General features: G+C 38.8%; 2 protein-coding genes across 8 annotated transcripts; one reads left to right on the top strand and one right to left on the bottom strand.

Moving 5' to 3' along the window:
* Positions 1 to 2,097: 2,097 nt before the first annotated feature.
* On the bottom strand, positions 2,098 to 4,487 carry LOC111605471 (serine/threonine-protein kinase RIO3). Of its 3 annotated transcripts, XM_023323990.2 has the most exons (4): positions 4,469 to 4,487; positions 4,186 to 4,411; positions 3,368 to 4,124; positions 2,098 to 3,314 (listed from the first exon to the last, which is right to left on the bottom strand). In XM_023323990.2, exons 3-4 carry the CDS (start codon positions 4,121 to 4,123, stop codon positions 2,220 to 2,222), a joined length of 1,851 nt encoding a protein of 616 aa, XP_023179758.2. In that variant the 5' UTR covers position 4,124; positions 4,186 to 4,411; positions 4,469 to 4,487; the 3' UTR covers positions 2,098 to 2,219. The 3 variants fall into 3 exon arrangements, with proteins under 3 accessions (XP_023179758.2, XP_023179756.2, XP_023179755.2); XM_023323988.2 differs by lacking the exon at positions 4,469 to 4,487 and having other exon boundaries at positions 4,186 to 4,440; XM_023323987.2 differs by lacking the exons at positions 4,186 to 4,411; positions 4,469 to 4,487 and having other exon boundaries at positions 2,099 to 3,314; positions 3,368 to 4,179.
* A 316-nt stretch (positions 4,488 to 4,803) lies between these two features.
* LOC111605472 (chorion transcription factor Cf2) lies at positions 4,804 to 10,125 on the top strand. 5 transcript variants are annotated; one of them, XM_023323992.2, is made up of 5 exons: positions 4,804 to 4,988; positions 6,259 to 7,479; positions 7,628 to 7,887; positions 8,407 to 8,585; positions 9,867 to 10,125. In XM_023323992.2, the coding sequence occupies exons 2-5, from the start codon at positions 6,445 to 6,447 to the stop codon at positions 10,040 to 10,042; spliced, it is 1,650 nt and encodes a 549-aa protein (XP_023179760.2). In that variant the 5' UTR covers positions 4,804 to 4,988; positions 6,259 to 6,444; the 3' UTR covers positions 10,043 to 10,125. The 5 variants fall into 5 exon arrangements, with proteins under 5 accessions (XP_023179760.2, XP_023179762.2, XP_023179764.2 ...); XM_023323994.2 differs by having other exon boundaries at positions 6,124 to 7,479; positions 7,640 to 7,887; XM_023323996.2 differs by having other exon boundaries at positions 6,124 to 7,479; positions 8,407 to 8,501.
* Positions 10,126 to 16,724: the final 6,599 nt, after the last annotated feature.

Genomic DNA, 16,724 nt, shown 5'->3' with positions numbered 1-16,724 from the left:
AGTATCTGGCCTCAGCAGCAGAATTGCAGCAGGACACACATTAGACGAAACCTATATACCTTATTCAGCTTGCTGAACGGGTATACAAATTCAAATTTCAGCTTGAAAGCAAATGGGTTGGTTTGTTATTCCAAATAAATAATTAAAAAATCTCGAAGATTTCCTTAAAGTATTTAAATAATTTCCTTTTTTAAATTTAATTTATATAAACCGACTTTAAACATTTATTCTATTTCATTTTCTTGCCTCACTTTTTTTCCAAAAAGTTCTTAGCAAAAAAAAAAAATTAAGCTTGATTTGAATGACTTCTTAACACTTTATAAAATAAAAATTTAATTTTATTTAAATAAAAATAAAATAAAAATATATGTGTATACCTCTATATTGCCTCATTAATATATTACCAAGCCGCTTTCAATCTCTTATCTAACTTAATATTAAACATTTATCAAATTACAAATTTAAAATTAATAGAAAAAACATTAATAAATATATAAAACAAAATATATTTTTTACTATATGTTAACTGTACAACTCATATTACTAAACACATCGCAATGGTTATTTAATATACTAATCTGATTCACGAGCTTCCCACAGAATCTGTAATAAAATATATTTACTCAAGACTATTATATTACATCAAAAGTGAATAACATTTAATACATTTCGACTGACAAATCAGGAAAATCAATGTATGTATATATATATTTATATGTCTAATTTGCTTTATAGTTGACTGAACATCGGGCTAATTACGTCTTTATAAAGGGTATGCCAAGCGCATATGGAGCATTTCCACTCGAACTGCACTCAGCAAAGATTCCAGATTTGTTTATTCAATGTCTGTATATATACCATATAGTACCTATATATATATGTAGTGATTGCTGACGTATAAAGCGCTCTATTTATTATACTAAAGTCCAGCTTATTTCTACGTGGCTTTACGTCGAGACGCAAACAAATTAAATAAATATAAATAGGAATAGGAATGCTCCAGAGGAATGCTTCACTCTGCTCTGAGATGATCTATCAGAAAATTGGGTATGCGGTAAGATTGGAGTAAGCCCAATTTTCTAGTGGTCTTCGAAGTCAAATATAGATATTCTAACTGTATAATCTGAATAAAATTTATGAAATATATTTTAGAATATATTCGAAATATTTTCGTAAGATTATCGAATATTTCTTGCTTTAAAACAAAGTTTAAAAAATTAGTATAAAATATTTATTAGGTTTTTTGAGTTCTTAAAATAGTTTTTACCATATATATGTTTTCATGTTTTTTCGAACTTCGTCTGCAGCTTGAACTTGTACTCCTGGACTATGGAAACTAGGAAAACAATATTGTTAAAATATTTGGCAAAATTTTTGAAGACTTCAAAACTCTTTTTATGAAACAGTTAACAATTCTTTCTTCAGATGTCAGATTTTGTATTATTTTTAATTACGACTTTTTCATCAAGATATTTCCCAAATTTCCCAAAATATAAAATATATCAACCTAGGCACCGTCTCAATATGCCCACTTAGCCAACGTTTGCAGAGTATAAAAACTGCTGATCGTCACGTTGCATGCGGCAAACCGCAGTTCGTTGCTGATGCCGTTGCTGTTGCGGCTGCGGCTGCTGCTGATCCAATCGAATGCAATTCGAATGCGCATGGAAATGATTTAATCAATTGAATGATTTTTGCCTCGCAGAGAAATCGCTCAATTAATGGCAAAATGCGCAGCTCAACTGAGTTCAATTGCTCGCTAAAGGCGTGTGGCAAAAGGAGGGGGCGTGGCTGTGCAGCAACTAGCCCGGATGTGGGTGTGCCGCGTGTGCCACTCGCCACAAAGAGTTTAACATTTTTGCATTAATTGATTAATAACAATTTGCATTCAAGTTCAAAGCTATCAAGACAAAGTAAACAAATGTACCCTATATATATATATATATATATATATATATATATATATATATATATATACAAATATATATGGTAATTCTCATGTCTGTAAAACTATGTTTAATATGACCTTGAAGCGACAGAGTTCGAATGTCTGAACTTAAAAACTTAAAAGATATTTTACTATTGCTTAACGAAATTAACAACTTAAGATAATTTCTAGATCCCAGTTCGAGCTGCAAAACTAATCAAATATTTGAGTTATCTTAATAGTTGCATGAATTTTATAAATTCAATCTAAGTACAAACGCGCATTAAACATTTTAAGCACATTTGGCAGTGTTCTTGGTGTCGTTGTTTAGCTTCGTTTCGCTTTGGTCAGCCTGCTCCTCCACTTCCTCCTCCTGCTGTTCAGCCTCTTCACTGCGCACTTGCCGCTCTAGCTGTGATTTCTCCCAGGCCAGCTCGAAGGGATATTCGAGCGGCTTTAGCTCATCGGGGCATTCGGTTTGATTGGGCACCGTTGCCTGATTGATGGAGGCGCCACGCGTATGAATGCGCTCCAGCATGGCTGCATTATGCGTTTCCGCATTCAGCGAGGTGATGAACTCGAACAGCTGCTCCTTGGTGTAGATGTTGGGCAGGCCGCGACGTTCGAAAAAGTTCACAATATTGCCACAGTCGCGCATCAGAAACTCCAGGCCGCTGGGATGCTCGGGCTCCACGCTCTGGGCCACGTCTATGAACCAGCATTTGCCCTCATACCAGAGTATATTGTATTCACTGAGATCGGCATGCACCAGCTTCGCCTCATTGTATAACTTGTGCATTGCAGCAACGATTTCCTCGTAGGCACAGCTCAACTCAGCAGCGCTCAAATGCGCATCCTTCAGCTTGGGCGCGGCATTGTGATTGTCGCCAATGAAGCGCATGACCAGAACATGTTTCTTCAGCACCACCACATCGGGCACATTCAGGCCAATGCTCTGCATGCGCATCAGATTGTGCATCTCCTTCTCCGCCCACATGTTGATGATGACGCGATGATTCTGTTTACTGAAACGATCCTTGAACCGATAATCATCCTTGATATACCGGTCCCGTTGCTTGAACTCATTCAGCGTTGTCTTGAACACCTTGATAGCGCACTCCTTGGGCAGAAGTTCGGCTGGCATCAGCACACCATTGCCATGACCGTGCTCGTTGGTGCCCGTGTAGCTGGCATCGGAGTTGGCGTGCAAAATAACTGCCTCCTTGCCTGTGGATATGATGCCATTGATTTGCTCCAATATTTGATTGTTAATCAACTTGTAGAGCAGCAGACGCGTGGCAGCATCCACGCCCATTTCAGCTGTGGCGACTTTTTCCTTGCGATCCGCGCGACCGCGTCGAGAGTAAGCTTTCAGCTGATTGAAGACCTGTCGATAGAGTTCGATTAAATACAATCATAATTATATTCAAGTATATCTACTTTATTGGATAACTTCATGTCGAAGCAGGCGCCATCGCCCGTGGGAAACTCTGGCGGGAAGGACATCACGCGCTGGGCATTGCGCACGCCGCACAACTGCGGATCGTGCTTGGTTATCATTTCGCCCTCTTTATCCAATTTGAAGCCGCACTTTGGTATGGCATCCAGCATCTTTTCGTTGGTCTCAAAGCAATCCCAGTCCTGCTTGAGGCACGCCAGCTCATCCTCCTCGAAGTCCTCATCGGCTTCGGTATCGTGCAGAAATTCAGCATCTCCGCTGCGAAGAAATTTGTTCAGCGTCACCGTCACCTTGGATTGTTTATTTTGTTGCCGTTCGATGCGTCGCAGCTCCTCGTTGTACTCGTGATCAAACTGAGATTGCAACATTTGAGCTATGACCGCATCCGATTCAGCTTCATCCTCCAACATGGTCAGCATGCTCGCTGGCAATGCTTCAGCCTCCCCCTTGCCTTCGTTATTGAGTAGCATCGAATAATCTTCCCAGTCGCCTGTATCGCTGCTGGTCGTCGCCTCCTCACTGGCTTTTGCTGATGTGCTAGCTATATTTAAGTAACTCTTGGCATTTATGGAAGAGGGTGTGGGCGTCACTGTGGGCAGTGTTTGCTTTTGTTGTTTTTTTTGCTGTTGCTCCAGCTCTTTGTCGTGCAGCCGATGTGCATACTGCTCGGACATAATGTCCGCCAGGTTGATTGTCTGCACTGGCTCATTGCTGACTTTGGACCAGGGCGACGACATTCTATTCAACATAAGAAACCGAAAATTATTTACACTTAACAGGAATTTCGAAACAAACAAACTTTAATGCTGGCTGATTCGACTTTTATCCTTGGTCCCCTATTTACTGTTGTTTGATGATAGTCTGACCAAGTTGCCTGCTTGGCCGTTGTATATATTATAAGGCAAATTGACGCTTTTATTGAAATTCGACTCAATTACTTATATTTGCAACTTAAAAACTTTTCGTGTTTAGCTATGTTGTGAAATTAGAAAAGCACATTACACACTCACAAAAGCTCTGTTAAACTGTGGAGTAACTATGCTAAGTGAGGAGCACGGTAAAACCAATCAAGGTGCGCTTACACATTCTGTTGGTATCGGCGTTAGAGATGAGCAATACTCAATGTATGTATATATATGTATACATATAAATTATTTTATATAATTGTTTATAAATTTGTATAATATGCTATGAAATTACTGTGTATGGTCATATTATTATTAAATTTTATATCGCAAACTATTAGATTTTGATGTAAAAATCGGAGAGCTGACGTCACATATCAGCATGCTCACTAGCTGTGACCATTAAGTGTCAGTCACTGCTGTTAAGCATCTTATGTTAAACATCTGGCAGCACCGGGCTACAAATATCGATGTATTATCGATGTTCGAATTTCGGTACAAAGTAGAATAAGCAAAAGTATCGATGTCTTCGATACTTTTTGTTGTACTTGTACATTTTTCGCCAAAAATAATAATAAAAGTGAAAAGTTAATGTATTTTTGTTGTACAAATACAAAGAAAATGTTGTTGAATTGATTGGCAAATTCGCCATAAAAACGGCCGTAATAAAATAGAAGTGCAATACGTGGAAACGCTGGTAAGGGCTTGGAACAAAAACGCGCAGCAAACGCAGCACAAAAAAAAGAAAAAAAATCAAAATAGAATTCCGAATTTAGAATATGACAGTGACGGACCGAAAAAATTTTCGATTCGAACGCATTGCCTGTCCCCATACGTGTGTGTGTGTGACTTTGCATATGTGTGTGTGTCTTGAGGGGGGAGACTTGGGGGTCAAACTTGGGGGAACCCAACCAGAAGCAGCGAAACACAGAAACAGAGATCGGTAGAAGCAGCCGCCGCAGCAGCGACAGCGCCAACTGATTTCCGATTTCGTTTCGTTTTGCGCGCGAGGCGAGTCGCCGTTGCTGTCGCCGTCGTCGTCGTCGTCGTCGTCGTCGCCGCCGCCGCCGCCGCTGCCGCCACCGCCGTCGCTAGCCTCGTCAAATTTCTGATTTTCTGTGCTAATTTACGCTTAATTTGCGCCGCCTTTTGCTATTTGTTCTCCTCTGAGTGTGTGTGCGTTTGTGTTTTCTACTATTATTATGCCTTTTCTGCTTCACACTTGCTGCAACAGGACAGCCCGCTTTTTTCTTATTTTGCTTGTGTGCGAGCAACTACAGTCACAGCTTTTGTTATCTCGCCGCACCGTAGCTTTCTTCGCCTCGCTTGATGAAATTCTTTTTTTTATGCACGTAGACTCTCAGGGCATGAAAAAGGAAGTTAGCTTTTCATGGCATTGCTATTTCTGGATTGCAGAGCCTTACGAATTGAAATATCGTATACACGAGCTAAGTCGTTGAGCCCTTAGGAATTCATCCTACATAATATTAATTAAAAAAAAAAGAATATAGGTTATGTTGTTTTTCAAAATTATTCTAAAACTCAAGAAAAATTTATTTGAAATATACATGTATTTATATACCACATATTAGTACATAAATTATATAGAATGATCGAATTTAGTATATAGATTAAAAGCAATATATTTATTTAGTGGAGATCGGCTTCCAAAACGATTAGTCGAATTTTTGAATGGTTTTAAATGCGAACTTATTGAAAACACACGTAAATTCTATTCAAATGTAATGATTTCTTATATAGGGTTTTATATATAGTCATGCTTTACAAGAAATTTACCTGAAATTAATCATTATTCGGATGTTACTTCTCAGGTATTGCTAACATGTTGAGCATGTAAACATGTAACAGAAGAAACATTTGAATGCGAATTTTCTTGGTTGGGCTACGCTTAACGAACTAATTAATATCAAATGCTGAGTTTTTGCCTGAAAAATGCATCATTACAGAACTGGTGCCGCAGGAAATACACGCGCATACCTAAGCCGCTTATTAAACTAAACTAAAAGCAAAAAATATATATAGAAACGAAAATCACTCAGCAATAAGATATACTATAAGCCCGCCCTGCCTGCCTGCCTGACTGCCTGACTGCCTGTCTGTCTGCCTGCCTGACTGCCAGCTTGAAGAGAGAAATGTTAAAGTCTAGCACAAACCCACAGGAATTGCGTCTGCCACGGCCCGAGGAACACCATCAGCCACATCCGCACACGCAACAGGGACAGCCGACGCATCAAGTGGCCGCCGTGATAGCCAACAACATAACGTCTGCAGCAGCCGCAGCCGCCGCCGCAGCCGCAGCAGCAGCAGCAGCAGGAGGATCAGCAGTCCCCACCAGCCACAGCATGGACACGCTTAAGACAACATTTCTGCCCAATCTCAGCATGGATCCGAATGTCATCAGTCCGCACTACTGCCCCATGTGCCATCAGCAGTTCGAGCGCATCCAGCATGCCGCGGAGCATATGCAGCTCTGCCATGGCATCTCACTCAATGCCCAGAGTGCTCTCATCGAACAGCAGCAGCATCAGCAGCAGCAGCAACAGCAACAACAACAGCAGCAGCAGCAGCAGCAGCAATTGAAACCGCTAAGCTATGCGTGTCCCAACTGTGATGATAAGTTTGCCAGCGCGCTGGAGGTGGATGAGCACCATCGGCTGACGCATCAGACGGCATTTTTGGCGCGCTGCATTGTGTGTAGCGTTTATGGCGTCAATTCTGTAACGCAGAATCCCAACGAATACAAATGCTCGCACTGCGGCAACGTATTCAATGCGGCCATGCTGACGACTGGACAGCAAGCGTTTATGGATCATCAGGAGGCGCCGGTGACGCCTGACGAAATGCCAGCCATAGCGCCGCGTGATATGAGACTGACGCCCGAAGAGCAGCAACACCAGCAGCAGCAGCAACAACAACAGCAACAACAACAACAGCAGCAGCAGCAGCAGCAGCAACAACAACAGCAGCAGCAGCAAGTCCAGCACCACCAGCAGGATCACCATCACCAGCAACTCGAACAACAACAACAGCAGGAGCAACAACGACAACGTGAACTCCAGGAGCAACAGCATCAGGAAGACTTGAGCGATCCGTCAACACAAAAAGTGCCGCCCCTAACAGTGAAACTGCTTAAGAACGGCACAGGAGCAACAGTAGCACATCCGCAGGTACGATTTGCTCATAGCATTCCGTTAGCATTCCGTAGCATCATCATAATAGTATTAGCTAGTGTATTGTGTTGCCTTTTAGTCATATGACTTTAGTATATAAGTTTAAAATATCCATTTTAAATACATCTACTTCACTTGATTGCAGGTCATCATTAAGGAGGAACCACTTAGTTTGAGCGATAGCGGTGATGTAGTCAATTCAGTGCCTGTCTATGCCATACAAGCGAATCCTGGAGTACAGCCGGCGGGCACAACAGGCGCCGCCACCAGCGTATTGGTTAGCACGCAATCGGTGCCCGCGGATCTGGCGCACAAGATCCGACATAAATGTCCCGATTGCCCCAAAACATTTAAGACGCCCGGCACACTGAACATGCACCGCAAAATACACACGGGCGAAGCAGAGTAAATTCCACATTTATATGCTAATCTATAGAAAAGTCAACACAGATGCAGATGCTGCAAACAGACTCACAAGGAATCCAGAGAGAGAAAGAGCGAACTGAGCGGAGCTCTTGATCATTTGCTCTGCTCAGCTCTTGGGCTAAACTGTGGAGCACCTGTCTGCAGCATCTCGCTTGATAATATCGTTTAACCAATTTACCATTTATTTAGTATATATATATACATATATATTTTTGTTTGTTTTCCTTAAGATCAGTCCCGAGGCTGAGCGCATGGGCGCGTCCTTCAAGTGCCATGGGGCGTGGCCCGTGCGCTCCAAGCGTTGTTATTGTGTTATCTCTCTATATATTTCTCTCTCTCTCTCTGTCTGTTTAAGTGTCCAATGAAATATTACTCAAATTATGAATGTTACTAATCAAATTATTCTCATCTTTTTCTCTCTCTTGTTCTTTTTTTCTGTTTTTTTTTTACCCCGCACTGCAAATACTCAAAAATTAAAAAAAATTGTAAAAAAAACAGCGCCACGCCCAAAGAACGCCCCTACACGTGCTCCTACTGCGGCAAGTCCTTCACTCAATCGAATACACTAAAACAGCACACTCGCATACATACAGGTGAGAAACCATTTAGATGTGGCTTTTGTGGCAGGGCGTTCACTGTTAAGGATTACCTGAACAAACATTTAACGACTCACACGGGTGAGAAGCAATATATTTTCAAATCAAATCAATTCAGTCAGTCAATCAATCAATCAATCAATCAATCAATCAATCAACTCTCAAATCAACTCAGTCAATCAATCAATCAAACTCAACTCGACTCGTTCAAAGTGCAAATACACCAAAATAAAAAAAGTACAAAAATTATATAAAAACAATTTTCAATTCTAAAAAATATATATATTTAAATAAAAAGTAAACTCTTATGCAAATTGCCTTCATATCCATTTGTCATACCAATTACTCAATATGCAATATATACTCAGTACTCGATACTTTCTCGTTCTCGCTCACAAACACAAGCAGACACGCACACACACAATCACACGCACACACACAGAGACGCCGAAGAGCATGGCAAAGCGTAGGCCACACAGAGTCCACATGATCCACAAAAAAGTACAGTTGCGATCGGTTGACGCTAAACTTGTGCAGTCATAAATTGTTTGAAATATTTGATTAAACTTGGTTCGCATTTGCCGTAATCTTCGATTAGTCAGCGCACAATCAAAATTCAATGCAAAATTTTAAAAAATTTAAATAATAAATAAAAATACAAAAAACAAACGAAGCTTTAGCTACTTGCAGCAGATTTAAAAACTATGTTTGTATGAAATGTATCTAAAAGACAGATCATTAAATATTGTATTTAATTTATTTAAATAGTTTAAGCAAATGATACTCTCTAATCTATAAGGAAATTATTGGAATATTAAGTAATACATAATATATATGGATTGATAACAATATGTTCATAGATCTGTAAAGAAAAAAGCATCTAAGATGCAAATTTATACCATTTTATGCATACACAGTAATAACTTCTTCTGCAAGTATACAATGTAATAACCAAACGACAAAAAAGCTAGTAAAAGTAATACCAGAATAATTCCAGAAACAACGTATCGCCCCGCCTCATCTCATCACGTAATAATATGTCTTTTTAAAACGCATTTTAACACACAAAACCAACAACAAAAAATATATATTATGTACACATATATCAGCAACATATATATACATGCATAATTATATATATATATATTAGTTTGATGATTACGTGCAAATCAATATATATATCTATATAATATATATTATATATATTTACTCTGTACCAAAATCTATCAAACGAAACGAAAGTTTTTTGTTGGAACTGCACGGCATCAAAAAAATAAAAACCAAAACAAAGGCATAAAATTGTGCGGTGCAGCCGTTTGATAAATGCTAATCCACAGAATTGTGTATTGTTCGTAATTGCAGGTGAAAAACCATTTCATTGTGGCTACTGTGAGAAGTCCTTCAGCGTGAAGGACTATCTCACGAAACACATACGCACACACACCGGCGAAAAGCCGTACACCTGTCCGTACTGTGACAAACGATTCACGCAACGCAGCGCACTCACCGTGCACACGACAAAGCTGCATCCGCTCTAGGATAGGCCCAGCGGTGGCCGGACCATAGTTGACCCAAAGAAACCCACACAGCATGTGAATGTGGCCTAAAAACAAAAACAAAACAAAATGAAAAAAGAAACTGAAACTGAAACGAACTGGATTGCTGCAATTTAGCAATTGGAGCAAGTGGAGCAACTGTAATGAAAGACCTTTCTAAAGACGACAACAATGATGGGAGCGGATAGATGAATAGATGGATGGATGGATCACAAGCAACCAACGACTGGCAAATCTTCGAAGTGCTGCTAGACTCTAAATTAGAATTTTTACTATCAAAACAGAAAAGAGAAAAATACTTATAGTAACAAATTGTACTACAATGGCGTTTTCTATTGTTAAGTTCATTCAAAACGATATTTGATTTTCCTTTTACTTTTATATTATATATATATATGTATACATATATATATAAACTTTGTCATGTCATGTCGTATAAGTCATAATTTTGTTATTCTCTGAGATTTTAATGCATATTATTTTGTATCGTACTCGTTACTCCTTTTTTTATAGCGCACACTCACACCTGCGCAGTCAGACACACGCCTACACCTACAACTACAACTACACCTACACCTACACCTACATCTATATTATTTATACATTATAAAGTCAAGTACATATTTTTCTATAAAATATTATATTTTTTAAACTTGTTTCAAGCTAAAACTCATGTTGACGATATTTTTAACTACGCGCAAAACTTAAATTAATTTGTTTTATAAACATTTTGCACACTTAATTCGAACAAAAAGAAAAAAAAACGAAAAAAAAAACAAAAACAAACTCTCAAGTTATTTATTCTCATGCTTGAAAAATATGATAAATTTTTCAAAATTTTTACAAAAAAACTTAGATAAACACGGAATGAAAAAAATGCTTTTTGCTTCATTTGCATACGAGCAGGATCTCGTTTGTTTGGCTTTAAATTTATTTACGATATATAAATTATGGAAATTGTTTATAAACTAATTACAATTAATATTGCTTAGTCATTTAATTAATTTTGTTTGTTTTCTACCTTTTCATTTCCTTTTGTTTTTTTTTTTAAATTTTACTGATTAACTGGTTTTGTACATTTTAAATGTTAACCCAATTTGTTTGTTATAAATTATTTAAGTTCTTTCTTTAAGCGCATTTCGAAACGCAAGACAAAAAGTATTTAAGAGCAAATTTTATATAGAACGAAAATGAAATCTATGCAAAACGCAACACAGCTTTACGCGCCAAACTAGTTTAAAAAACAACAAAAACAATATATATATACATAAATCTATTAACAATTTTTGATAAACTAAGCTTTTAAAAAACAAACAACAAACAAGAAAACAAGTAAAACAGTCGTAACGTAACAAGCTTATATACATATATAAAAAAATATATAGAAATAATAATTGTTTTTGTAATATATGATAATAATTAATAGTTTTTTTTGAACGACATTTAAAGATTTTTAATCGATTAATTTACTTGCAAGTTGTATGTACTAAAAACTAATTACTAATTAAACTAAACTGTAGCAAAGGAAGAAATTAAAAACAAGCAACCAAAACCAATTGTAAATTTTTACAAAGCAGATATAGTGTTATATAAATGTATAATGTACATCTAATATTACAACTATATACTATTATTAATACACTCAAACAGTCTACCTACACACACTCACACACACACATAGGCACAGCAACAAAAACAAATGCGCAGCGCATGTAAAACCAAAATAAATTCTAAGTAATTAACTAATTATTGTAATTTTTATTTAAGTTTTAATAAACCAAGTTGACGATCAAAAGCAACCAAAAAAAAAACCAAACGCAAAGCTCGCTTCTCTCTAAACAAATTAAATTAATAAATAGAAATCAATAAAAGCAAAAGTGAGAAACGAAAAGTAAAGAAAGAAACGATACGTACTAAATGCAAATAATAACTGCTAGATCCTAACTAACTAAAACTAACTAATTAACTAACTACCAAATGATGGCGAACAAAGCAAGCAAAGTGAGTAAATAGTCTTAAAAATTGTAATTAAAATTATAACTAAATTTAAATTTAATTAATTCATAGTTTCTATGTAATTTGCAATCCAACAAAACAAAAACTGAAGAAGACAAATGAAAAAAACAAAACTCTTGAAATCATGTTCAAGCAATATTTCAATTAAATTTAAAAAATAAGGAAATGATGAATTAAAGAGATATATATATATATATAGTATACTATAAACGAATAAAGGTCCGACTTGTAGAAATATTATAAGAGCAGCGTTTGTATTAGATTTGTTTCGAATATATTTATTTTATGGGCTTTATATATAGTTGTGTACTTACGCTGAAGATAGCATCGATAGAAGCGAGGCTATAATAATGCTATATAGAATTCGAAATGATTTTTTAATAATTTTCTTTAAACAAATAAGTTAAGCTTACAGTGGCATTGCGAAATGAGGTTTTTGTTACACAGAGACTAATGGATGAGGCTTTTTGAATATATATATAAAGTCTATAAAGTCTTAGCCTGATGAATATATATATAAAGTCTATAAAGTCTTAGCCTGATGAATATATATATAAAGTCTATAAAGTCTTAGCCTGATATTTAAGACAGAGACAAATGGGTAATGGTAACAGCAATGTCTGTATATACTCTATGAAGTCCGCCAAGCTTCTTTTTACTAGTTGTATCAAGTATTTAAACACTTGAAATACATCCAAATAAATGCCAACTAGTTCTCTGTATATAGCTACGTATGTGCCTTATTGAACGGATTCCGATTATATGTATATAACTCCTAGTATATATGTTCACATATATGTCTTCTAGTGTTTGGCATCTTACTACTTTACTAGCCTAGCATATCACCCTCTAGCCAATAAAGCCTAGCATCGAATGCCCTATGCCATATGCGCAGAAGCTTATAAGATATTGTCAGAGTAGTCTTATATATCTTACATATATAGTAGTAAGCACTCGGGAAATAGAGTAACTCCACGAAGAACACTTAAGAGTTTTACGTTTGCAATTGGTTCCCCTTTCTTTATATTTATATTTTTTGTGGCAATTCTTGCCACTTTCTCACACTAAATAAAATACACATTTTAAATATTTGATTTAATCATTATTTATGTTTATTAGTATCATTTTTTTGTTGTCGCTCTTTCGGTTTTTATTTGCTTTTTCTTTTCTTTTGTATTTCATTTTTGAAAGTAATTTGCGTTACAATTTGCTTGGCTGCCCTTACTCTAAACGGCAATGCCCGCGTCTACATATATATATTGAATATATATGTATATAGACAATGCATTTCAATTTGCAATCATCTCGTGTTTTGGGGTGTTTACTGCTTCTTCTTTTATTACATTAAATTACAATGAACGAATATTATGAACACTATCACACTTGCAAAATGTTTTTGTTTTTTTTTTTTTTTTTTTTTTTTTTTTTTTTTTTTTTTTTTTTTTTCGTTTTTATTTCTTTATTTTGTTGCAGCTTATTGTCTTAGACTCTATAGCGCATTTAGCTCTAAACCTTAACTAATGGGAGGGCAGATATGCCAATTATTCTGCACTTGTAGCTACTATCTTAATTAGTTCTAATATTGTCTAGAGGATGCAATCTCTTCAGTCTTCGCCTATTGTTGTTTATAGCCAGGTTGCTTGCGAGATGGTTAGGATGCGCTGCAAGTCTGTCCGCGTATCTTGAACTGTGTCGCCCAATGAGTTCAGCAACTGTGGGAATTGCTAAATCCCTATGTAAGACTGAGTTTCTTACAAACCAGCTGGCTCCAGTCCATCTGCGTAGTGCTTTATTCTGCAGGGTCTGAATTTTGTTCCTTGTAGTCTTCGCCGAGGAGCCCCATAGAGAGATACCATATACGAAGGTTGGGACAACTATTGCCTTGTAGATGGCGGCCTTGCTGCTGTAAGACAACTTGCTTGAAGCTCTCAGCATCCAGTCGAGGGTTTTTAGCTTGCTTTTGCATTTTGAGGTTACTTGACTTATGTGCGCTTTAAAAGTCAGCCTTCTGTCAAGAGTGATACCAAGGTACTTTACTTTTGAGGCTTTGGGAATAGTGGGCCCCAATGCAACGCTTGGGCAATCTCCTCTTCTAGTGGCGAAGGTAGTATGTACAGACTTTTGTGCATTAATGGTGATACACCACCGTTTTGCCCAGCGTCCGAAAGAGTCCAGATATTTTTGTAGTGAGTCTGAAGCTTCTTGCGCAGATACGTGACGTGATAAGATGGCGGTGTCATCTGCATAGGTCGCTATGAGTACTGCATCTGTACTTCCTATATTTGGCTCGGGAGTTGGCATATCTCCTGTGAATAAAGTATAAAGTGTTGGGCCTAGAACACTACCCTGTGGTACTCCAGCCATAATTGGTCTAGTCAAGGATACTGTTTGCCCCCTTGACACTTGGAAGGTTCTTCCAATAAGGTATGAGGATAGCAACGCGAAAAATGGGGCTGGAAGGGTGGTCCTCACTTTCTGCAGCAGTCCCAGGTGCCAAACTCGATCAAACGCCTGTTTGATGTCTAAAAAGACGGCAGAGCAGTACATCTTTTCTTCAAAGGCTCCAAGGATATGGTGCACAACTCTGTGAACCTGTTCCGGTGTTCCATGCTGTCTCCTGAAGCCAAACTGATGGTTTGGAATGGCCTCCTGGCGTCCCAGATGTGTCAGTACTCGTTCCAGAAATATTCTTTCGAATATTTTGGAGAGTACTGGCAACAGGCTAATTGGTCTGTACGACTCAATTTCTCCCACGGGTTTGCCAGGCTTAGGAATCATCACAATCACGGCGCGCTTCCAGCAGGCTGGAAAGTGCCGGATGCGGAGCATGGCGTTGTACACCATAGTTATGTAGTCTATGGTGGAGTCAGGCAGTGCTCTAAGGACTCTGCCGTTTATTAGATCATATCCAGGGGATTTTTTTGCCTTCACTCTTCTGATGTGTTCAAGAACCTCTTCTTTTGTACATCCAGTTATCTGGTCTTCAGCTGGGAGGGGCGAGAGAACGATGTCTTCTGTTGCTTCGATTTCTGAGGCCTCTGCGGTAATCACCGGCGTGAATTGGTCTTGAAGGTGGTTTGCAAAAGCCTCAGCTTGAGCTTCGTCTCCAATGTGCCAGGAACCAGAAATGCTCCGAATGGGATGACGTCGTATTGGCTGCCGTTTGAGCTTTCTTGTAAATTTCCATAATTGAAACTCTGCGTCAGTGGGCGATTCAGCTCGTACCAGCGCATCGCTGATACACCTCTTTTGAAGCAGGGCGAGAGCAGCTTTAAGATGCCTCGTGGCTTCGTTGTACATGGATTTGGCATCAGGCGTGCGTAATCTTAACCAGCGTCTCCTGGCCCATCTTTTGTGTATTAGTAGGTGTTGGGCCTCCAAGGTGAGGGGGATGTTGTACGGAGACTGTTGTCTTGTTTGGCAAGATGGTGGGGCGGCTTGGTGCGCAGCTTTGACTATTTCTTCCTGCAGTTTGTTTGCTGCGTAGTCCACGTCTTCAGGAGTGTTAAGTTCCATTTCTATGTGCAAAGAGTAATGGAGCTCGCGCCTAAAGACTCCTAAATCTGATCCTGCTGGCAGTAGTTGTTTCCTAATGGGCAAGGGCTGTGGCTGCGCGTGGATTGTGACTATTAGTGGCAGGTGGTCAGAGGATAGGTCCAAGGATTCTTCAATGGTCAATTGCCGGTCACAGATGCCTTTGTAGACAGCGAAGTCGATTGCCGAGGGCCTGTGTCCATTAATTGGGTAACGGGTGGGGGCTCCAGTCGCCAATATGCTGAATTGTAAGTTTTGAATCGCCTCAAATATGACTTCTCCGCGACGATTCGCACTATTGCTTCCCCAAAATGGGTGCCATCCATTCCAGTCGCCGCCGATGAGGGTCTTATTCAACCTTTGGCCTAGAACCTGTTCCATGTGATGATCACACAGACCAGTGTTTGGCGGAAGATAAATTGACGCAACTTCGATCGCTCCAATAGACGTAGGCAGGGTGATGGCTGAGACCTGCATTGTTGCGTTGCAAATTGGCAGTAAAGGTGTATGCGGTATTGTTGCTCGTATGAGGATTGAGGATCCACCAAAGCAGTTTGCTCCTTCACCATGAGCCTGATAGTGTTCGTATCCGAAAATTTGTGTAGTGGGGCACTCATGAGTTTCTGTTATTAACATTATATCTATGTTTTCTTGTGAGAGAAACGCAGCCAGTTCCTGAGTCTTGTTTCTCAGGCCATTGGCGTTCCAGATACCCACACGTAAAGCCATTATTTGTAGGCAAGCTTGGTTATGATGGCCATTAAACTGTTTAGCATGGTTGCTTGTTGGGATTGTACTTCTCGCATCGCTTTGAGCTCGGCATTAATTGCGTCAAACTGACGTTGTTGTTGCTGAAGCATTTCAGTGAACAAAGTGTCACTTGTGGTATTCTTATTTGACGGTCCACCTCTAGCGGCCTGTGCGTAAGAAACACCACTAATAGGCGTTGCAAAGCTCGTGGCTTGGGTAATGCTCCGGGGCCTTGTAATTTCGGAAGCAGTACTCGGACCCGTAGACGGTGTTTGTGTGGGACTCCTTTTTTGTGCTGGGGATTGCAATTTGCGCAACCGCTTGTATACTTGGCAGCCCTTATAGTTGGCTGGGTGCTGTAACT

Source organism: Drosophila hydei, unplaced genomic scaffold (assembly GCF_003285905.1).
Source record: "Drosophila hydei strain 15085-1641.00,03,60 unplaced genomic scaffold, DhydRS2 tig00008114-arrow-pilon, whole genome shotgun sequence".
Taxonomy (NCBI): Eukaryota; Metazoa; Arthropoda; class Insecta; order Diptera; family Drosophilidae; genus Drosophila; species Drosophila hydei.
The sequence above is the reverse complement of the archived record's forward strand: the minus strand, read 5'-3'. Positions and strand labels throughout refer to the sequence as shown.